The sequence below is a fragment of the Ailuropoda melanoleuca genome, chromosome 12, assembly GCF_002007445.2.
Source record: "Ailuropoda melanoleuca isolate Jingjing chromosome 12, ASM200744v2, whole genome shotgun sequence".
Lineage (NCBI taxonomy): Eukaryota > Metazoa > Chordata > Mammalia > Carnivora > Ursidae > Ailuropoda > Ailuropoda melanoleuca.
The window spans coordinates 24,060,646-24,083,419 of record NC_048229.1 but is presented as its reverse complement, the minus strand read 5'-3'; the positions used below and the strand labels follow the sequence as shown (position 1 = coordinate 24,083,419).

General features: G+C 46.3%; 1 protein-coding gene and 2 long non-coding RNA genes across 8 annotated transcripts; 1 reads left to right on the top strand and 2 right to left on the bottom strand.

The window, feature by feature from the left end:
* Positions 1–3,619: 3,619 nt before the first annotated feature.
* LOC109490814 lies at positions 3,620–7,304 on the bottom strand. 2 transcript variants are annotated; one of them, XR_002144216.2, is made up of 4 exons: positions 6,473–7,304; positions 6,240–6,377; positions 5,806–5,882; positions 3,620–4,043 (listed from the first exon to the last, which is right to left on the bottom strand). It is a non-coding gene; the product is annotated as an uncharacterized LOC109490814 (long non-coding RNA). The 2 variants fall into 2 exon arrangements; XR_004619218.1 differs by having other exon boundaries at positions 6,240–7,304.
* A 115-nt stretch (positions 7,305–7,419) lies between these two features.
* On the top strand, positions 7,420–21,611 carry ZNF8 (zinc finger protein 8). Of its 5 annotated transcripts, none has more exons than XM_034639381.1 (5): positions 7,456–7,596; positions 10,366–10,533; positions 12,421–12,547; positions 12,848–12,943; positions 17,498–21,611. In XM_034639381.1, exons 3-5 carry the CDS (start codon positions 12,514–12,516, stop codon positions 18,937–18,939), a joined length of 1,572 nt encoding a protein of 523 aa, XP_034495272.1. In that variant the 5' UTR covers positions 7,456–7,596; positions 10,366–10,533; positions 12,421–12,513; the 3' UTR covers positions 18,940–21,611. The 5 variants fall into 5 exon arrangements, with proteins under 5 accessions (XP_019663381.1, XP_011232913.1, XP_034495272.1 ...); XM_034639380.1 differs by having other exon boundaries at positions 7,458–7,596; positions 10,393–10,533; XM_034639379.1 differs by lacking the exon at positions 10,366–10,533 and adding an exon at positions 7,876–8,065 and having other exon boundaries at positions 7,461–7,596.
* On the bottom strand, positions 20,933–22,707 carry LOC117795285. Its single transcript, XR_004619220.1, has 3 exons — positions 22,579–22,707; positions 21,874–21,986; positions 20,933–21,076 (listed from the first exon to the last, which is right to left on the bottom strand). It is a non-coding gene; the product is annotated as an uncharacterized LOC117795285 (long non-coding RNA).
* Between the last annotated feature and the right edge of the window lie 67 nt (positions 22,708–22,774).

Below are 22,774 nucleotides of genomic sequence, written 5' to 3'. Positions count from 1 at the left end.
TTCCATCAAGATTCCCATCTCTTTATATTTTTTTTCCTGTCACGAGCTATTTCTTCTGTAGTTCTCTACAGACACCCTCCTCCATCCCACTTTGTCTACTGAGGTTCTTAACTTGAAGCTCATTTTTTCAGCCCCAGAAAGTGCCTATGGTCCAATTAGACCCCACTTTAAATGGATGGAGTGAGACTAATATCTCAACAAAGTTTTTAAAAATAATAAGGAAGGGTCTTACACGCTTATATGGAAAGATTTCCAGAATATTGTTAAACGAATAAAAGCAAGGAAAAATTCAGTATGTGGTAGGACATCTTTTACACTTGTGTAAAACAGTGAAAAAAATACTTATACATGTTTACTTGTGAATGCATAATATATCTACAGAATGACCTCTAAGAAACAAAAAATAGTAGCTGCTCATGAGGAGGGAAGTTGGTCGGAGTCAAGGGACAGAGGAAGATCTCACCAGATACCCAATAGTACCTTCTGAATTTCAAGCCATGAGAATGTATTACTTGTTAAAAACCATATTTTTTTACATTTTTAAAAACAACAATGAGGGCCTGAACTAATGCCCTTGTGATGGCAATAGAAAGGAAGGAGCAGGAGAGATTTTTAGGACAGAAAAATCCACAAACTACAGATTCACTTTTCTAATACTATGTAACCAACATAGTGGTTTAAAACAATGATTTCTTTAATTTCTCACTGTTCCATAAGTTGATTGGGATCAACTGGGTGGTTCTTCTCACTTACAGCCTCTCGTGCAGTTTCAAGGTAGCTACAATGGGAGCTGGATTCACTTGAAGACCCAGAACGAAGATGATGTACTGACAAACTGGCAGTTGCTGCTGGCTGCCAGCTGTGAACTCAGCTGGGATTCTTGACTGGAGCATTCACATTAGACCCCTCCATATGGCTTAGGCTCTTCTCAGCATGGTGGCTGGGTTCTAAGATAGCAAGTCCGAAGAATGAGCATTCCAGGGGACCTACACAGAATCTGCAAACACTTCCTATGATTTGGCCTCAGAAATCACACATCATCCCTTCTGCTACACTTTATTGGCTAGTCAGTCAGGGTCAGCGCAGAGTCGGGGGAGGGGAACAAGTTCCACCTCCTGGTGGGAAGAGAGATGAAGAATTTGGGCCATCTTTAATCCACCATGGAGCATCAGTGACTCAAGTAAGAGTAATAGAAAGGAATCTTTCTCAAAGAATCTTAATCCTATATCAGATTATGATACAACAGAAGTAGACTGAGGCGACATGAAGGCATAAGCTTGGAGCTCAGGAACAGTAGGTGTGCTTTTGGACAGGTTATATTGAGGCGCCCAAGGGACATCAAGATGGAGCTGACCAGTTTCAAATGTTAGCTAAGGGGGCACCTGGGTGGCTCAGTTGTTAAGCGTCTGCCTTTGGCTCAGGGCGTGATCCTAGTGTTCTGGGATCAAGCCCCACATCAAGCTTCTCCACTAGGAGCCTGCTTCTTCCTCTCCCACTCCCCGTGCTTGTGTTCCCTCTCTCGCTGGCTGTCTCTCTCTCTCTGATAAATAAAATCTTTAAAAAAAAAAGTTAGCTAAGGTAAGGAAAAACACGGTATGTGCCTATATTTGTTTAAGTTTCACAAGAGAGCTATAAAAGTGTGTTCTTTGAGCATCTAGAGTCTTGCACTTTCTGTGAATCTCTGCCTGGGACACTTTCCACCTAAATATCCTCATGGCTCCTGCCCTGATCTCCTTCAGGCCTCCTTCCACTTGTGGATTTTTCCCTCCGCAGGGAGTGGATTTTCAAGCACATAGAGGAATGGTGTGAGACTGCTCTAAAGGGTTTGTTGTTTTTTTTTTTCCCCAAAGATTTTATTTATTTCTTTGTCAGAGAGAGGTGGAAAGCACAAGCAGGGACAGCAGCAGGCAGAGGGAGAAGCAGGCTCCCCTTTGAGCAGGGAGTCTGATGCGGGGCTCGATCCCAGGACTCTGGGATCATGACCTGAGTGGAAGGCAGCTGCTTAACCGACTGAATTACCCAGGTGTCCCTCTAAAGGGTCTTTTTTTTTTCTTTTTAAGATTTTATTTGACAGAGAGAGAGACAGCTAGAGAGGGAACACAAGCAGGAGGGGTGGGAGAGGGAGAAGCAGGCTCCCCACTGAGAAGGGAGCCCAATATGGGCCTCGATCCCAGGACCCTGGGATCATGACCCGAGCTGAAGGCAGCCGATTAACGACTGAGCCACCAAGGCGCCCCCCCTCTAAAGGCGTTTTAAAAAGAAAGATGTGGATGGGAGCACAGCAAGCTCTCAAGACTGGATGAAGGTATGCAAGAGGTCTATTGAAGATTTATGTTTAAAGAGAAATCACATTTGGGATGCCTGGGTGGCTCAGTCAGTTATCCGTCTGCCTTTGGCTCAGGTCATGTTCCCAGGGTCCTGGGATCAAGTCCCACATGGGGCTCTCTCCTCGTCAGGGAGCCTGCTTCTCCGGCTGCCTGCTGCTCCCTCTACTTGTGCTCTCTTTGTCTCTTCCTCTGACAAATAAATTCTTAATAAATAAATAAATAAATAAATAAATAGAAATCACTTTCAGATGTCCTTGGGACCTGATTATCCATGGAATCATGCACCAGATCATCCATCCTAACAACTAAAATCCCATCACTATATTCTCTAGTGGCACAACAACATTATAAATTAGTAATTGAAAGAAAGAGCTGAATCTGGATATTTTAAATATCATCCAAAAGCTTTTTGGTCAAAGAGGAAAATAATAAATATATAGAATTAAAAATAATCTGATATTATTTAGTTACAAAATTAATATTCTCCCTATTAAAACTGTAGGAATACATACAAAATTATTATCAAAGCTTGCTTTAAAAACAAAAGCCTGGGGCGCCTGGGTGGCAAAGTCGTTAAGCGTCTGCCTTCGGCTCAGGTCATGATCCCGGCGTTCTGGGATCAAGCCCCGCATCGGGCCCCTCTGCTGGGAGCCTGCTTCTTCCTCTCCCGCTCCCCCTGCTTGTGCTCCCTCTCTCGCTGGCTGTCTCTCTCTGTCAAATAAATAAGATCTTAAAAATAAATAAATAAATAAAAATAAAAACAAAAGCCTATATTATGAACAAATGTGTCTTAAGCTTTTTAGTCCCAAGACCCCTTCACAGTTTTTGTTTTTTTTGTTTTTTTTTCAGAGACAGGGAGAAGGGGTGAGGGGCAGAGGGGGAGAGAGAGAGAATCTTAAGCAGACTGCATGCCCAGCACAGAGCCTAACACAGGGCTCAGTCTCACGACCCTGAGATCATGACATGAGCCGAAATCAAGAGTCAGACACTTAACCGGCTGAGCCACCCAGGACCCCTTCATAATCTTAAAAATTATTGAGGACCCCAAGCAGTTTTTGTTTATGGAGGTTCTGTCTATCAATATTTGCCATATTAAGAATTAAAACCAAAAAAATAATATATTTCATTTTTAAAAATAAATCCATTATACATTAACATATGTTATAGGCTGAATTGTGTCCCCTGGAAATCCATATATTTAAGTCCTAAGTCCATACCTCAGAATGTGACCTTATTTTGAGATAGAGTCTCTACAGAGGTAATTAAGTTAAACCGAGGTCACTATGGTGATCCCTGCTCCAATATGACTGATTTATTTATAAAAAGACATGCACACAGGGAGAAGTCACATGAAGGCGAAGTCAGAGATCTACAGGCCAAGGGATGCCAAAGACTGCCAGGAAACCAGCAGAAGCTAAGAAAAGTAGAATAGAGAAGTCTCTCTTAGGCCCTCTGAACAACCAAACCACATGAAAACCTTGATCTCGGACTTCCTAGCCTCCAGAATTGAGACAATAAATTTCTGTTCTTTAAGTCCCCTTTTGTCCGCTCCTGAGGCAGCCTGGGGGTGCTGGGGAGGACTGAGCCCTGCTGAGTGGCCTGAGGAGAGCCCCCCTTCCAGATCCAGAGGCAATCCAGCTTGAGAGTGGAAACAGCCTTGTGTAGTCCCTCTTCCATGCGCAGAGAGGGGGTTTGTGGTACTTTGTTCTGGCAGCCCTAAGAAATGGACACAACATTTTGTTTTGTTAAAAAAAAAATCTACTTTATAGAAAATAACTATATTTCCCAAAACAAATAAATATTGGTGAAAAGCGTAGCACTGCATTATATTTTTGCGAATCTCTTTAATGTCAGGCTTGATGGAAAGCAGCTGGTTTCCAAAGCTGCTTGTGCCCTTGAGAACTGCAGAACTCAGCACTGGAGAACTCAGTGCTACATTAAGAGACAACCAAACTCTAACAAGGCTTCTAGCAGCATTGATGAGGGAACAGAAGACAAGCTGAGGACAAAGCAGAATCTGACACTCCACACCCCCACCCCTCAGATGGAATATATGTGACATTCCTCAGGCACTCCTGGCTGCCCTAAAGCTAAGGAAAGGAAAAACAAATAGTTAACTAATAGAGAACACAATCCTGCAAGACCTGAGTCTCCGTCAGTTAGCGATCTACAAGAACAAAGCATTTCTATCAATACCCTAGCTTCCAGAAGGAAATGTAGATACAATTAAATGTCCTTATAACTTGCAGCCCACTGACAGATACTTGAAGTGGGCAGAGTATAATGTTCCTCCAGGAAGCTCCCAACTGTCTTCATGTCCGTACCTTGCTAGAGGGAAGAACAGCCTTGGCTTGACAATGGCAAGGCCTCCGGTATCCTATGACTCTACTTTAACATATGAAAATTCTTTTGAAACCTCCCTTTTCCTTACCTCCCCCAACCCCATGGTATATAATCAGCCACCCCTCACTACCCTGGGACAGCAGCTCTTTCTGCCCACAGGTCCTGTCCCCGTGCTTCAATAAACCACCATTTTGCACCAAAAATGTCTCAAGAATTCTTTCTTGGTCGTCGGCTCCAGATTCCACCCCACTGAACCTCACCTATAATTCCAAAACTACATCATCATGATGCTGTGTCCTTAGAAAGACACCAGCCTCCCATTAAAATGCCTGCTTAATGTCTGAGAAATGCTGCCAGGAGAAATTGCTGTTTGTTCTAGCAACACCCAAAGATAGGCTCCTGACCTCCCTTTCTTACTGCATTTACTAAAAAGAGCTTAGAATTGGGAATTCTTCCTGTCTCTTTGAGATGTCTGTGTATATCCTACAACTCAGAAGGATCTTTCTCAAGGACCTGAAAGCCATTCCTTTGAAATAGTACCATCAGGAAGGAGAGGGCCCCTCTAACTTTGGTAATTAACAGCTGGCACCACGCCACGGCTGGCTTACACGTATTTACACTGACAAACACTTTGTAATTCTCCACAAGAGCCTTGCTCTCTCCCCCTTCTAATCCTCTCATTTTTCTTTAAAAGGTCCAGTCACCTCTGCATAAAGCAAATGGAGCTCAGTGCTTTTCCTACTGTCAGATGTTACTGAATAAAATGTTTCCACTACGTTAACTAATGTCCCTTTTGTTTATCTTTAATACTTTCAATCTGTTGCAATATTACTCATTCAGAAGCCTGCGGAAAACTCTATTGTACATTTGTAAGAGAATGGACGTGGAGGGGAAAAGCTATTTTTTTTTAAAGATTTTGTTTATTTATTCGACAGAGATAGAGACAGCCAGCAAGAGAGGGAACACAAGCAGGGGGAGTGGGAGAGGAAGAAGCAGGCTCATAGCGAAAGAGCCTGATGTGGGGCTCGATCCCACAACGCCAGGATCACGCCCTGAGCCGAAGGCAGACGCTTAACCACTGTGCCAACCAGGCGCCCCGGAAAAGCTATTATTATGCACTTAGTTCTGAACTCACCAATTCAGAGGAAGGGTCTCAGGAAACTCCAGGTGTCCTTGGCCCACACTTTGAGAACTATTGCAATAGACAAACCCCTATAATATAATCAAGGAGAAAACAAAACAAGTAGTAGAAAATTAAAAATTAAGACAACAGGGAAACATCATGCATTGAAGATTCAGCACCATTAGAACCAGGAGAAAGTTGAGCCCAGCGACTCATTCCATATAAATACATGGGGCTTGCTCCTAAGAAGATAATAGATCCAACCACCCCACCTTTCCCATCCTTTGTGGGTCTTCTGCTAAGGGGAAGGCAATGGTTCTTTCTGGGAACTTCTCTGCCCACCGAGAAAGGAATACTGCCTGGAAATTGTGTTGGTACCCAGTAGGGGCCAAATTCAGTGTCCCAGAAACTGCCCAATTAATGGTTACCACAGCAGCCACTGTCACCTGCCCGAGTGAAGATGACCGACAAATGCACGTCCTGGTACTATTGACCTTGTCGCGATGGGTCCTGGGTGGGATGGCAAGGCGAGACACCCACCAGAGAGTAGACTGGTTGCTGCCCTGGGGGCGGGGGGGAAGGGACTAGGCAGAGAGAGGCAGAGAAGAGAGTACAGAGATGGGAGAGAGTATGGACTTTGCCAGCTGCTCTCTCCCAGCCGGTGACCACAGTCGCTCACCTTTTTATCGTGTTCTTGGCTTATTGTCTGTCCCTCCCCACGACACCATCAGCCCCTTGCGGGCGGGCAGGCGGGTGGGCGGGCGAGCAGCTATCTCTTCTCTTCCCGTGTGCCTCGTTTGTAGCACACAATAGTCAAATAAATATTGCTAAGGTTCGACTGCAATCTGGTGAACATCTGCTTTTTTCTCACCTCGTTATTAATAAAAATTTTAATGGACTCTAAAAGACCCACAGAAATGACACCTCTCAAAGGGAACACCCCAAATCAGGAGAACACAATCAGGTATCAGAAACCTCGCCTGCCCCCTTCGGTCACTAAGCTCCCCCAAATCCATGATTTTAAAACGTTTACATGTTCATGTAATTTTGATGCACAGAAACAGGTTTTAAGCACAACGCCAGGGTATGTTCCAAAGAGTAAAGCGTGCCAGCTACGACGCTCCGGCCCCGGGTTTCAAAGCAGGGCACCGCGCTCCAGGATGGAAAGACCCGCATCGTCCAGCGGGGCCGCAGGAGCAAAGGCTGAGGAACGCAGCCGGCCCGGGGGCCAGTGAGGCGCCGCGGCCGCGCTCAGACGCGAACCCCCGGCAGCTAGGCTGCGAGGACGATGCCCCCCACGACCCGGGTCCCTTCGCGGATCGTCCGGCCCCCCTTCCCTCTCACCACCCACTACCCCGGGCACGGAGACGCCCAGTTGCCCAGCCCCGGCGTGCGCGGCAACCCGCAGTCGCCACCGCAGCCGCCCACCGCCTTCAGCCCAGCACGGCCTCGCCGGGGTCTGTGGCAGGAGCGCCCCCAGTGGCCGGAGGCCCGACGGATGGACGGTCCCTTTGGGCCGAAGCCAAAAGGTTGTCGTTGGTGGAAGCCTAGACGAACTAAGGTTTTCATTGGTCGGGCGCTACGGCGCGCCGCACTGTCTTCTGGGAGTTGTAGTCTCAGCGTCACAAGTGCGGCCGCCATTGTCCGGCGGGCGGCGATTTCGGTGGTCCCTGAGGCCGGGGCTGCTCTCCGTTTTACGGCCGCTTCGGGCTCCTGTCCTCGACCTGTCGGTCCAGGATGAACCCCGAAGAGGAAGCGACAGCACTGGCGATGGCCACGAGGCTGCCAGCGGAATGGCTTCAGGTAACAATAATAATAATAATAACAACGATGGCAGCGGGCCGAGCGTCTCCCGCAGATATCGACCCTTTTACCCGCGCAGCGCACGGTGAGCAGGGCCCGGGCCTTCTCCCTCTTTACACATGAGAAAACCGAGGCGCAGGTCGGGGCCCGCTGACTGGCCCGACTGGTAAGGGTGGAGCTGGGATTCGAACCCGGGGCATCTGGTCCCCGAGTGCGCATGCGCCGCTGGTACCCTGGTTTCCCAGTTTCCCGGCTCTGGGCTTAGTGTTCGTTCCCTAGGACAGGGCTGGCCCGGCTCCCGCCAACAGCCTTCCCCGCGCCCCGAAGGCCAGCTGCTGTGTGATGGGTAACAGTAACTAGTGTCAGTGGAGCGCCGAGATGGCAGGTATTAGCCGAATAGAGATGATTTAATTGATGGAACACCCACCGAGAGCCCTGCCCCGCGAAGCCCCTGGCCCAACCTCTGAGGGTAAGGACAGATCACCACGCACCTCATTAGTGGAGCGGGAGCGACTACGGGCCCCCCCCAACCCCCGCGGGGACTGTGGGGGAACTGCAGCACTGGGCGGTCCGTGCTTGCAAGGCCATCTGGGAAGGTGACTGATTCAAAGCTCCAGCAATTCTAGACAAAGTGGCCGCTGCCTGTGTTCTCCATAAAGTGCTGTCTCCACGTGGCAGAAACCAGAAATAATTCATAATTCCTGAAGCGCCACATCTTTGAAATTCTGTACTTACTGTCTTTTGTTGTTTTTTACAGGGATTTGCATTATTTCAGATTTAGTATGTCAAGTGAGACTATCGATAAGCTTAGATTTGCATGTTTTCAGATATGCGTTATTGCAGATTCCTGTTAAATGCGACCACGCTTTAGTTTGCTTTTGCTGTGGATGGGGTGGGGCAGGGAATGAGCAGTGTCAAAGTAAAACAGCTGGATAGTAATTAAAGCAGTCAGGAGAGATTTTATTCAGAAACTTTTGGAATGGGGGAAAGAGACTTAAGTAAAGAACTGGACTCAATTCCAAATACAACAAGTAAAAGTGGGAATTTATACCTGGGGTCGGGGGTGGGTGTAATTCTTGCTAAACTGACCTAACAGGATCCTTTTTATTTATTTTATATATATTATATTTTTTTTTTAAGATTTTATTTATTTATTTGACAGAGATAGAGACAGCCAGCGAGAGAGGGAACACAAGCAGGGGGAGTGGGAGAGGAAGAAGCAGGCTCATAGCAGAAGAGCCTGATGTGGGGCTCGATCCCATAACACCGGGATCACGCCCTGAGCCGAAGGCAGACGCTTAACCGCTGTGCCACCCAGGCGCCCCTATTTTTTATTTTTTTAAGATTTTATTTATTTTATTTGACAGAGACAGCCAGCAATAGAGGGAACACAAGGAGGGGTAGTGGGAGAGGAAGAAGGGAGCCTGATGAAGGGCTCCATCCCAGGACCCTGGGATCACGCCCTGAGCTGAAGGCAGACGCTTAACAACTGAGCCACCCAGGAGCCCCTAACAGGATCATTTTAAAAATTATTATTATTTTTAAGATTTTATTTATTTTAGAGAGAGACAGCATGAGTGGGGTGGGGGTGAGGGGAGAGAATCTCCAGGAGACTCCATGCTGAACATGGGGCTTGATCTCATGACCCTGAGATCATGACCTGAGCTGAAACGAAAAGTAAGATGCTTAACTGCCTGAGCCACCCAGGCACCCCATGACCTAACAGGATTCTCCTGAAGCAGGTCAAGTGATCAGATATTGCCTGGAGGATTGTGGGGGATGAGGACTTTGAAAAAATATGGAGAATGATCAGATATGGTGGGTGGGGATTCTGACTAAACCAAGTCTTCATGAATCTGGGTGATGCAAAATTGATACAGAAGCTCAGAGGTCAAGGCCTAGTTGAGAAGAGGGTTCAGAGGCGTCTTTGTCAGCAGTTAGAGAAAGTGTATTAGTTATCTGTTGCTGTGTAACAAATAACCCAAAACTTAGTGGCCTAAAACAACCATAAATATTACTTCAGTTTCTGATGATAGAAGTCCTTGAATGATTTAGCTGGTGGTTCTGGCCTGGGCGCATGAGGTTATGATTAAGAAGTCAATCTAGACTGTTGTCATCTGGGACTTGATTGGGGCTAGAGAATCCATCTCCAAGACGTCTCACTCACCATGACAGTTAGTTCCTTCCTATGTGGGCCTCTCTGTGGAGCTGCTTGGCTCTCCTCACAACTTGGTATCTGGCTTCCCAAAGTGTGAGTGATCCAGGAGAGGGCAAGGTAGAAGCCCCAATGCCTTTCGTGCTCTGGGGTCAGAATTTACATGCTGTCATTTGCACAATATCCTGTTACACAAGTCAAACACGCACGGAATAGGAGGGGACTCTACAACTACACAAGGGCTGGGGTTCATTGGGGGCTGTCTTGGAAGCTGGTCACCACACGAGGCAAGGAAGTAGAGGGCTGTGAGGTCCAGTGTAAGCTTCCTGTGGCTGCTATAACAAAGCACCACAGATTTGGTGACTTAAAGCAATGCACATTTATTCTTACAGTTCTGGGGGTAAGAAGTCAAATCATTTTCACCGGACTGAAATCAAGCTGTGGGCAGAGCCACCCTTCCTGTGGAGAAACTAGGGGAGAATTGGTTTCCTTGTCTTTTCCAGCTATTATAGCTGTAGACCTTGTATTCCTTGGCTAATGGCCCTTTGTCTGTCTTCAAGGCCGGCAGCATTGCATCTTGCTTTAGTGGTCACATTGCCTTTTGTCTTCTATAGTTAAGTCTCCCTCCACCCTCCCCTTAGAAGGACAAGGAATGGCTTCCTGCTAGAATTTCAGGAGAAGAAATGAAGGACTCATGTGATGCCACTGAGAGGTCTTATGGCCTGGACAGATGAGTACTCAGTGGACCTGTTGCCTGGGCTGTCACTGACAACCCCTGCAGAGTGAGTGATGGGGCAGGGGGCAGAGTGGGGGAGGCAGGAGGCACAGGGATCATATATCAGGGTTTGAGGACCTTCTGAGTGGGGGGTGAGGACATGGGGACAGGAATAGAGACCTCTGTTCCCAACCAAGGGTTCTTCATGCTTCCTGCACAATTTTTGTCAGAGCCATATGCCACCTATACTATAATTTCTTTACTATTTTAAAGTATACTTGTGGGGTTTTTTTTGGGGGGGGTTGGGTTTTTTTTTGGTTTTTTTAAAGATTTTATTTATTTATTCAATAGAGATAGAGACAGCCAGTGAGAGAGGGAACACAAGCAGGGGGAGTGGGAGAGGAAGAAGCAGGCTCATAGCGGAGGAGCCTGATGTGGGGCTCGATCCCATAACGCCGGGATCACGCCCTGAGCCGAAGGCAGACGCTTGACCGCTGTGCCACCCAGGCACCCCCATAAAGTATACTTGTGTTTTTCTTAAAATACCTCTTTATAATTGAAGTATTTAGTGAGTGATTTTGATTTGCATTTCCCTGGTGGCTAATGATGCTGAGCATCTTTTCATGTGCTTATTTGGTATTTGTATATTTTATATTTTCTTTGAAGAAATACCTATTTAGATCCTTTGCTCATTTTAATTGGGTTGCTGTTATTATTGAGTTGTAAGAGGTATATTTTCTGGATACAAGTCGTTTACCAGATGTGTGATTTGCTGTTGTTATCTCCCAGTATGCGGGTGTCTTTTCCGTTTGTTTTTTTTTTTTTTTTTTCCATTTTGGAGCACAAAAGTTTTTAATTTTGATGAAGTCCAACTTATTTATTTTTTCTTTCATTGCTTGTGCTTTTGCTGTCATATCTAAGAATCCTTTGCCAATCCAAGATTGTGAAGATTTATCACTATGTTTTATTCTAAGAGTTTAATAGTCTTAGCTCTTATGTTTTGTCTTTTATCCATTCTGAGTTAACTTTTTCTGTGGTGTGAGGTAGGGGACCAACTTTATTCTTTTGCATGTTCTCCTGTAGAAAGTGTTTTACAGCCACTTATTCCCCGTCACAGCCCCCAAGTAGTGATTCTTTGTAGACAGGGAAACAAGGAAGTAGAAGTGGGTACCTGCGTTTCTTGAGGAGAAAGTGGCAGAGTCAAAACTTGGATCCAGAAATATCTAGCTTTTGACAGCGGCCACACCCAGCCCACAGAAGGGTTTGATTTGTGAGACATGTTTTAGGTACATTGCATCAACTTATTAAAAATTTAAAGTGTTCATTTAAAAATTTGACGAAATTTTCAGCTACTTACTACAGATTGGCAGTTCTGACCATAAGAGGCCTATATTTCCCCATGATCAGTTGGTTCTGAGTCCCAGCTGCCCCTTCAAACAGGGCGCATATTACCCATCACCTTCAGTGTCACGTCTCACAGATAAAGTACCCTTGTAGGCTCTTACAGTAGCCCACTTCAGTCACTGATGAGCCTGCCTGGTCCCTGAAGATAGGTGAGTTTCTGACTCCAACTGTAAAGCCCCCTTTTCAGGGAGGATAATGAGCCTTGCTTTGAAGGAACCAGAGGATTATTTAGTGTATCAGTTAGATGTTACTATGTAACATTCCAAACCTTAGTGGCTTAAACCAGTAGCCATTTCTTTAGCCCACACATCTGCAAGTCAGCAGTCTCTGTACTTGCACCTGTCAGATCAATCGTAGATCAGCTGTGGTTAGCTTTGATCTTGCTTGGATATTTTCACATGCCTCCAGTGAGACCTGACTGGCGTTACTCAGAACGTGCACTCTCTCAGGACACTGGCCTGCCTGTCCTCTGCATCCCCATTCCTCCTCCTCTTCTTGGGAGCACTGATGGAGACAGTTGAGCTGTTCAAGAGTGTATGTGATGTTTCAGGAGCCAGTGACCTTCCGGGATGTGGCGGTGGACTTCACCCAGGAAGAGTGGGGGCAGCTGGGCCCTGCCCAGAGGACCTTGTACCGTGATGTGATGCTGGAGACCTTTGGGCATCTGCTCTCTTTGGGTAAGGCTTGCTTCCCCAGCTGATAATCAGATTCCTGCAGTTACTTATTCTTCATGGGTTATAGGTAATAGGGCCTCTGGTGTGAGGACTTGACCTTGGGCTGGGGATCAGGGATCTTGCATCCTCACTCCCTGTGGAACAAATAGGCAGGAGGGTTTCTGCCCTTTTCTGTCCCAATGCAAAGTTTTCACCTTATTGTGAGATGTCCTTATGCCCTATCAGGAGTCTAGGGCTGGATCCTGAGCCGGTTCTTTCTCTCTGTAGCAGATCCACACATCCTGTGTCTTTCCCTTTTTCCAGGGCCTGAGCTTCCAAAACCTGAAGTCATCTCCCAGCTGGAGCAAGGGGCTGAGCTATGGTTAGCAGAGAGAGGAATTGTCCAGGGCTACTATCCAGGTGAGAAGCAGCCAAATGGGAACTCCTACTGGGAGCAGCCCAAAAGGTGACTGCACATGTGCTGCCTGGAAAGGGTGGTGTGTCAGGGTCCCCAAGGCCACCCATAGATCCAGTGAAAGAATACAGAGAAAAGTGAGCAAGAAAAAAAGGCAGATTGGGTGAAGTCCAGAAGCCAGCCAAGATTCCAGAGTTCTCTCCCAGTGGAGTCACATGGGACATGCTTAGTCCCCCCAGCTATGAGTTGCGACAACACATGAGAAATCTTAGCTACCAGGGAAGTTTGTTAGAGACTTAGTGTCAGGGGGTTTCATTGGGGGCTGGTCACAGGCACCCTGTGCCTAGCATGGACCAAGATTCCAGACTCCCAGGAGAAAGCAGGTGTTCACCACAAACCATATTGTTGGCACAGTTTCAGCACAGTGAGCTACTCTTATCAGTTAGGGTAGTGGGAACTCTCGTGAAATCCAAATTCCCACACCCACCCCAGGGCCATTCTCAAAAGCCGGTCCTTCTAAGGATGGCAGCCTCAGGCTGCTCTTTTTTGCACATAAGGTCTGCGCCCTGCTCCTGTACTGCCTGTTTTCCTCACCCATGCTCCCCAACTGCCTCTTCTCCAATCCCACCCCTTCCTCCCTCTCATGTTCTTTGTCACCAGCTGTCTGAGCATGCCCTTTCCACAGGATCATTTCTTTTTCTTTTTCCTTTTTTTTTTTTTTTAAGATGTTATTTTTAAGTAATCTCTACACCAACGTGGGGCTTGAACTCACAACGTTGAGAGTGAGCCAGCCAGGCGCCCCTCCGACTGAGCCAGCCAGGCGCCCCTCCACAGGATCATTTCTAATGTGTGAACTTACCCTCCATCTTCTCCATTTTATTCTTTCATGTCCGGATTCTATAAACTTGTTCTCCACACCCTTCTGTTCTCTTAGCAATAAGGATTGTGTTCCTCTGTAAATATCTGAAAACGGGGCTAGAGCAGCTCTATTCTTCCTACCTCCCTCTCCCTCTGCCTGAAGCACTGATGCGATGGCTGGAGCTGCTGTATCCATGCCATAACCCCAAGGAAAAGCCAGAAGAATCAGAACCATCAGCCCTGGCATCACTGGAATACTGAGCCAGAGGCAGCAGTGGCTGCTTTGTGCGGGGAAAAAATGCTTCTTTTCTAAACTGCTCTAGCCCAGATTTAATCCATTGAGGTCTCTTTGGTCGGGACTGGGTCACATCCACCTGTCCTTACCCCAGCCACTAGGGAGGCTGGAAAGGAGGGCTTACATTGTCATAATTGGCTTATGTCTGTCACAATCCCTCCTCTGGGACTGGTGCATTGGTACCCTGATGACATTCCGAAAGAAGTGGGCTGTGACTTGGGATACATAGCTACGGTTCCTGCAGCTCAGCGTCCCAGTGGAATGCCTCTGAAACCACCCAGGGCTCTCTGACCTGCAGGGAATCACATGTACCTCCAACAGATGGTACAGCGTATCGCCCTAGGGCAGGGTTGAATCTGCAGTGGATGCAGAAGTACCATGTCTCCTCTGAGGCAGAAGATCCCGAATGCCCCACATGTGTGACTTCTTCCAGCCCCAAATGCTGGCCTGTATCCCCCTGGGCCCTGAGCTAACTCCTGCCTGGCTGTCACCCTTCTGGATGTCACAGTCTCAAGCATACCATAAATTTCACCACATAAGGTATACAATTTAGTAGTTTTGAATATATTCACAGGTTGCATCCATCACCACTGTCAAGTGTGAGAACATTTTATCTCATCAGAAGGCATTCATTAGCAGTACCATGATTTGTTTCTACCCATAGAACACTTTTTTTTTTTTTTTTTAAGAGAGAGTACAACCTAGGCTGGCAGTAGGGGGAGTGGCAGAGGGAGAGGGAGAATCTTAAGCAGGCGCCATCTCATGACCCTGAGATCATAACCTAAGCCCATATCAAGATTTGGACGCTTGGGGCGCCTGGGTGGCTCCATCGGTTAAGCATCTGCCTTCAGCTCACGTCATGATCACGGGGTCCTGGGATCGAGCCCCACATCAGGTTCCCTGCTCAGCAGGGAGTCTACTTCTCCCTCTCCCTCTCCCCTGGTTTGTGCACTCTCTCTCGGTCACTCTCTCTCTCTCAGATACATGAATAAAATCTTCACAAAAAAAAAAAAAAGAGTTGGACACATATCCGACTGAGCCACCCAGGCACTCCCCACCCATAGAACACTTCTTTTTTTTTTTTTTTTAATTTATTTATTCAACAGAGATAGAGACAGCCAGCGAGAGAGGGAACACAAGCAGGGGGAGTGGGAGAGGAAGAAGCAGGCTCATAGCGGAAGAGCCTGATGTGGGGCTCGATCCCATAACGCCGGGATCACGCCCTGAGCTGAAGGCAGACGCTTAACCGCTGTGCCACCCAGGCGCCCCCCATAGAACACTTCTGACACTAAATGTGTGGGGTTTTTTCTATGCCAACAACCAGTTCTCCAACTCCAAATACTAGCTGGGTGTCCAAAAATTCAATCCAATTCTGACACTATCAGCCTGGAGTTAGTGTAGACCCCAGAGCCAAAGAACTCTTTCTTTCTCTTTATTTTTTTTTAAACTTCCTTTTTTTAAAAATATATATTTATATTTATTTTTTCATGAGAGACATAGAGAGGCAGAGAGAGAAGCAGGCTCCCCACAGAGCAGGGAACCCGATGTGGGACGTGATCCAGGGGAATCACGACCTGAGCCAAAGGCAGATTCTCAACCAACCAAGTTACCCAGGTGCCCCAAAGGACTCTGTTTCTTAAGACTGCCTCCACTTCAGATGCCAGTTGCGAAGTCAAGGCCTCCCATACTTCTGACTGACTGGCTATAAATCAGGTTCTCACGACTCCCTCTTCAGGTTTAGTAATTTGCTATTACAGTTCACAGAACTCAGGGACACTATTTATATTTATCAGTTTATGATAAATGATGTTATAAAGGATAAAATGAACAGTCAGATGTCAGGGGTGGGGATACTGGCTCTGGAAGTGAAGGAAAGGGCCAAGGAATGCAGGCAGCCTTATGAAGCTGGAAACGGCACGGAAACAGATTCTCTCCTAGAGCCTCCAGAAGGAGGGCAGCCCTGCCACCATCTTGATTTTAGGGCTCCTGACATCAGAACTGTGAGAGAGTAGGTGTGTGTTATTTTAAGGTGCTAAATTTGCAGCAAGTTGTTACAGCAGCCATAGGAAACTAATACACTTTTGCTTCACCGAACTGTAAGGAAGGGGAGAGCCTGTGCCTGCCCGAGTGCGATTTTTGGTTTGGAGGATTTCGGGACCTGGGCTGGTCCTCCAAAGGTATTCTACAGACATGAGGGCACTTATACCTGGGTATCTGACCTATCAAGCTTAGGTATTCTAAAACTGAGCTCCTTGTCTGCCTCCTTAGCTCCTGAGGACAGGGCTTTTTTATCTGTTGGGGTTGCTGCTTCTCCCCAGCATCTGGGACCAAACCGAATGTTTTAGGCTTTGTGGGCCAAGTACAATCTCTGTTTTCAGTCATTTCTGTAACAAATTGCCATAAACTTAGCAGCTTAACACTCCTATTCATTATCTCACATTTCTGTCAGACCTGACTGGTTTGTCTGTTCCAGGTCTCACAAGACTGAAGTCAAGGTCCTGGCTGGGCAGGGGGACTCCAAAGGAATCCAGTTCCAGGCTTGGTCAGGCAGAATTCAATTCTATGTGGCCATAGGACTGAGGCTCCTGTTTCTTTCTTTTTTTTTTTTTTATTAAGATTTTATGTATTTATTTGACAGAGAGACAGCCAGCGAGAGAGGGAACATAAGCAGGGGGAGTGGGAGAGGAAGAAGCAGGCTCATAGCGGAAGAGCCTGACGTGGGGCTCGATCCCATAACGCCGGGATCACGCCCTGAGCCGAAGGCAGACGCTTAACTGCTGTGCCACCCAGGTGCCCCATGAGGCTCCTGTTTCTTTTCAGACTGTTGTGCAAGAGTTTTCCTCAGCCTCGAGAGGCACGCATATTTCCTGCCTGATGTCCTCCTGTGCAGCCAGCCTCTCCCTTCTACCTTCTGCTTTTAAGGGCTCGGGGTTACTTCGGGCCCACCCTGACAATCCAGTGTCATCTCCCTATTTTAAGATTTAGGGGTCAGGTGTCGAGTGACTTTCATGTCACCTGTAGAGTCCCTTCATCATGGTGCCTAGATAAGTGGCTGATTGAACAGCCAGGGACAGCTTTAGAATTCTGCCTGTCTCTGTCACATATTCTCTTTTTTCTACAGCTCTTTAAAAGCATAAAAATTATTCATAGTTGGGGGCTATAGTCTTCCAGCCCCTGATCTAGGCCAGTACCTGGGCCTGTGGCAGGTACTCAAGAGGTTTTTGTTGAATGAATGAAAGCATGAGGCTGTTCTGTAGATGAGGCACTTGGTGTTATCATAGGAGCAGAACTGAGATTTTCCTAGAGGCAGGGGAAGTAGTAGGGAAGTAGGCCCAATGTGTTGGGGGCCTGTCACCCTCTGTGTTCTTTCCACCAACTCCCTCAGAGCTCTTTGGTATCCTTTTAGGCAGGGAGCCTGGACCCGAAAGCCAAGCACTGCCCAAGGAGCATGGCCTTCCTGAGCTAGAGCCGTCCCGCGTCACTGAAAAAGAAGGCTTCCCGAGGGATGCTCCCTGTCCCACCATTCTAGGGGAAGACTGGGAATGTGTGGGCCGGGTAAAGATGCCTGAGAAGGAAAAAGATAATTTGAGGCAATTGGAATTTAGCCTCAAGGAAGCACCAATTCAAGATAAAAGCTGTGAAAGTCTCAGACTTGGGGAAAATGGGGTCCTGAGCTCAAATGTAAATCCATTCCTGGAGATTTCTAGGAGAGAATATCTCTGTGCTTATGACTCAACAGTTATAAACTCGGAACGTGACTCAAGCTTAGTCAGTCAGCAGACAGGCTCCTCAGGAAAAGAGCCATGTGACAGCAGTGACTGTACCAAAACTTCTAGTCAGGCCGTTCCAATTATGGAACTCACACGAAGCCACGTACAGGATAAACCCTACAAGTGTACAGACTGTGGGAAGTCGTTTAACCACAACGCGCATCTCACAGTGCATAAGAGGATTCACACGGGAGAAAGACCTTATATGTGCAAAGAATGTGGGAAAGCCTTCAGCCAGAACTCCTCCCTGGTTCAGCATGAGCGAATCCACACGGGAGACAAGCCCTATAAGTGTGCTGAGTGTGGGAAGTCTTTCTGCCATAGCACACACCTTACAGTCCATCGGAGAATTCACACTGGAGAGAAACCCTATGAATGTCAGGACTGTGGGCGGGCCTTCAACCAGAATTCATCTCTGGGCCGGCATAAGCGGACACACACTGGAGAGAAGCCATACACTTGTAGCGTGTGTGGGAAATCCTTCTCACGGACTACTTGCTTGTTCCTGCATCTGAGGACGCACACAGAGGAGAGGCCCTATGAGTGCAACCATTGTGGGAAGGGCTTCAGGCACAGCTCCTCTCTGGCCCAGCATCAGCGAAAGCATGCTGGTGAGAAGCCCTACGAGTGCCGCCAGAGGCTAATCTTTGAGCAGACACCAGCTCTAACAAAGCATGAATGGACAGAAGCCCTTGGCTGTGACCCACCTTTGAATCCAGATGAGAGAGCTCACCGGAGTGACAGGCCTTTTAAGTGTAATCATTGTGGGAAATGTTTTATTCAGAGCTCGCACCTCATCCGACACCAGATAACTCACACCAGAGAGGAGCCCCAGGGACGGAACCGGCGACGGCTTGAGCAGTCCTTTGGCCGGACCTCACACCTTGGCCGCCATCAGCACACACACTCAAGTGAGAATCCTGGGGGTGGGACAAAGACAGGACAGCCTGCGAGCCGGGCACTTGCACTGTTTGACATCCATGAAATCATGCAAGAGAAAAACCCAGTTCATGTTATTGGGGTTGAAGAGTCTTCCATGGGTGCTTCCGTGTTATTTGACATTAGAGAATCCTCATAGGAGAGAAACTCTGCAGATGACTTTTGAACCACACGTACAAAAATGTGGTAAGTCCACATAGTGCATTCATGGAAAGGGGAACTGGGGGTAGAAATGTCTAAGGTGACCTCTGATTTCTTAAGAAAATGGTGCTTCCCAAATACCTGAGATTGATGGTTCTCAAATCTATCAAGCCCCGTGCCCCCTTTAACCGCAGGTGTTTTGTGCTATTCCCTGTATTACTCCAAAATGAATTCACACGTAATGTAACCTACTTACATGTGTACTGTAAAAAATCGATACATGGCCCCTTTTTATAAAGCATAATTAAAAGTAATTTATGGTAGAGTAATGTGTACTAAGTGGGTGAGGTATCTCTCCATGTGACTATGTGGGCCACTATGCCGGGACACCTGGGGCACTGGCTGTTGTCATCTGGTATATGGGATATAGTGTTGGCCATGGAAATATTGTGAGGGGCAGTCCTGTATGGGATGCGATTTTCTTAAGTGGTGACTAACTCTTGCAAAAGTTTTGAACAAAACAAAATACCACTGCATTTCTGGAAAATTCTGTATAAAATTCTAAGCATGCAGGAGTTAATTTGTGTTTATATGTGAAGTTGACTTAGGATCTCAGTTCATACATTACAAACTGGTTGTTTCACACATACATATGTACATGGTCCACCGGGGCCAGTTCTGCACTTCATAGTCACTCGAGCACACCTGGCCTCCACCCACATGTCAGCCACATTCACACCCAGATCAAATGCCAAAAAGCCCCCATGAAATTCTATTACATTCCCTGGGGGTGTCACAGCTCCTACTAAAAGCCACTGCCTTGAAGCTGTCAGTGTTGCTTAAGCCAGAGGTTCTCATCGGGGTAGGTTTGTCCTCCGGGTGATATTTGGTGATGTCTAGAGACATTTTTGGTTGTCATAACTGGCGGAACAGAGGGGTGCCACTTGGCAGCTAGTGGGTAGAGGATGCTGCTAAACATCCTATAATGCCCAAGACAGCCCCTCAACAAGGAATTACCTAGCCAAATATCCCAAGGTAGAGAAACCATACCCAGCACTACAGCCAACTTTCTCCAGACTCTAAATTGATGAGGGCTATACTAACAATCCTATACCTTTGATTGTAACAAATGATATCATTAACACAAATGTTTCCTAGTAATTTTTTTTGACTGTTTTGCAGCATTCCTAATTGGTGTGAGAAAAGAGAATCTACTTATTTTTCTGAGTAATCTAAATTTTAGCATTTTATCATGGACATTGTAAAACATGGATAAGCCCCACTTTTGACCATCCCTCCTCTCTGCCATATAGGGTGCAGATTTGGGAGTGTTCCACCTATCAGTGCCCTCTGGGGAGGGGACACCCATTGGTAACTTCATGGTTCTAGACAGCTCTAGAAGCCAGGCTTGCAGTTGCCCCTTTCCCTCCACCTTGGCCTCCAAAATGGCAGCTCCTGAAGGGTCATGTTTCCAACGTCTCAGTAATCGCTGGGTGGGCTGAGGTTACAGTGGCCTCAGTTGGTAAGCTGGGAACAAGCTTGTCACTTGCCTTCCTCTCCAGACAACAGAGATCTTTACAAATTTCCTATTTCTCATCTCGGGTCACGTTTTCTAGGCATAATATTCCTACTCATTTCCTTACAGATATTTTGAAACAGATAAACTCCTCAGGGGAGGTTACTATAAACTACACAATACATGATTTTATCAGTTTATAAAAGTAATGTAAATTCTTTACTGCAAATGTAGAAAATGCACAAAAGCAAAATTTAATTCCTTATACTTCTACTCTCCAGAGATGGTCACTACCATTAAGATTTTGTTAATTTTTCTGTAATTTTTTCTTAAAAAATATAGATGCATACATATAGTGTACACTAGATCTTATACACACAAAAAATATATTTATAGTATTGTTGTGTTTAGAAAATTGGCATCCTTTCTAGTTCTCTTGTAACACATGCTTCTTACTATATTTTGAGCATTTTCCTCTGACAATTTCATGTAGCTTTTAAAATTACCTTTCAGGAGGATTGTAGCAGTGTGACCAAGTAGCATTTTATCAGCCTTGACTTTGATCCAAAGGGGGGGGTCTCCTACACATTTCCAGGGGGAGTATAAATTGATACAGCCTCTGTGAAAGACAATTTATTTGCTGTTATCTAAGATTACAAACAAACAACTCTTTGTCTCAGTAAACCTGTTGCTGGGAGTGAATCCAACGGATTTGTGTGTTGTAGACTGTTTGTACATGGTTTCACTATGGTATTGATTTCAGAAGTAAAAATTTGTAAACAACCTCAGTGTCCACCATGGGGAACTGAGTTAGTGATTTATGCTGGAATGGAGAACTACACAGCTTTAAAAATGGGGACTGTCTTTATGTAATATGGGAAAGAGCTCCAAGATACATTGTTAAATGAAAAGGTGTCAAAACAGCGTGTAAAGTATGTTTCCATTTGTGTAAAAAAACATTTGCCTATTAACACACATAATCTCCTGAGGGTACAAAGTAACCAGGCATACTAGTTGCTCTTGGGGAGGAAAACTGGGGGGAAAAGGATGAGGAACAATTTTCACTCTATATCTTTTGATATTTTTGGAATTTTGAAACATGTGAAAGTATTACCAGTTCATAAAATAAATTTAAATTAAAAATCTCAACTCTTGAAAATTGAAGTAAGTTTGATCATTGGTTTCATTTTCTATTGCACCTACACACACACACACACACACTAAATTCATAGCCACACTAAGTTACACAGTAAATCAATGCACACATGTCTGAGCATTGGGTTAATGGAACCAGTTAACTGTAAAATAGCTTTGACTCCATGATTTTCCTGCAAGCTATAAACTAGCACATAAGTTTTAGCACATAAATTTTCAAGTTATTAAATTTCCCTATCACCCCAAATTATGAGAGCTCACACATGAATTGTGGCCAACAGCCAAGTTGCCCGTTTTCAGTATCTCCTTGTACATCTTCAGAGAGATTCAAGTCGTTTGTGCAAAAGGTAATTGGGAAGAAATCTGCATCCAGTCTGAAAAAGAGTCCAAGGGAACATCTTCCAGATCTCCAAATTGTCCAACGTGGTAGTCTTACTAGCTACATGTAGCTATTTAAATGTAATTTTAAATTCACCCAAAATTAAAGTAAAAATTGAGTTCCTCAGTCACATCAGCCACATTTCAACTGCTCACTAGTTAAAAATAGAACATTTCCCTCATCTCTAGAAAGTTGTTTTGCACAATGCTAGTCGAAGGTAAGTGGCTGAGAGGATTTTTTAAAAATCTCCCCTTGTGATCAACTGAGGAGTGAGAAGGGGAGAGAAGGTCAGCCTGCACACCAGGAGTCAGCGGAGTGCAGTGCACGGTTTTTTATCTGGGCTTGAATAAAAGATGAAAACAAAAAGGTACATAGGAAGCCACTGGGAGAAACTGGCATATAGACTATGGATAGGTAATCGTGTGGTTTCAGTGTTTCCTGGGGGCGCGGAAGACGGTACTGGTTCTTAGAGGACATCTGCAGCTTTACAGGAAAACAGGGTTCAGGGGAGAAAACTCCCCGAACTATATAGACATGGATGTACGCGTGTGCGTAAAGAAAGCACGCTGTGTATTAAAAGAACTCACGTAACCTACGCGCGTCGCTCTCCGCCCGGCCCCACGCGCCCGCGGCGCAAAGCAACCACGTTCCCACGGTCCCCTGGCGCCGTCGCCCCTTGGAGTTCATTTCCCAGAAAGTCGGTCACCCCGCGCCCAGCCGGTTCCGGGCACGCGGCGGGCAGGGCCCCCTAGCAGATAAACTCCCGAACTCGGCGCGGGCCGT

What these genes read in the sequence shown, in the direction of transcription:
- ZNF8 (XM_011234611.3), top strand. Translation starts at nt 7,531, where the DNA reads ATGAACCCCGAAGAGGAAGCGACAGCACTGGCGATGGCCACGAGGCTG. An exon ending in TGCCAGCGGAATGGCTTCAG is followed by an intron (nt 7,597 to 12,420) that starts GTAACAATAATA and finishes GTGATGTTTCAG; the next exon opens with GAGCCAGTGACCTTCCGGGA. An exon ending in TGTCCAGGGCTACTATCCAG is followed by an intron (nt 12,944 to 17,497) that starts GTGAGAAGCAGC and finishes GTATCCTTTTAG; the next exon opens with GCAGGGAGCCTGGACCCGAA.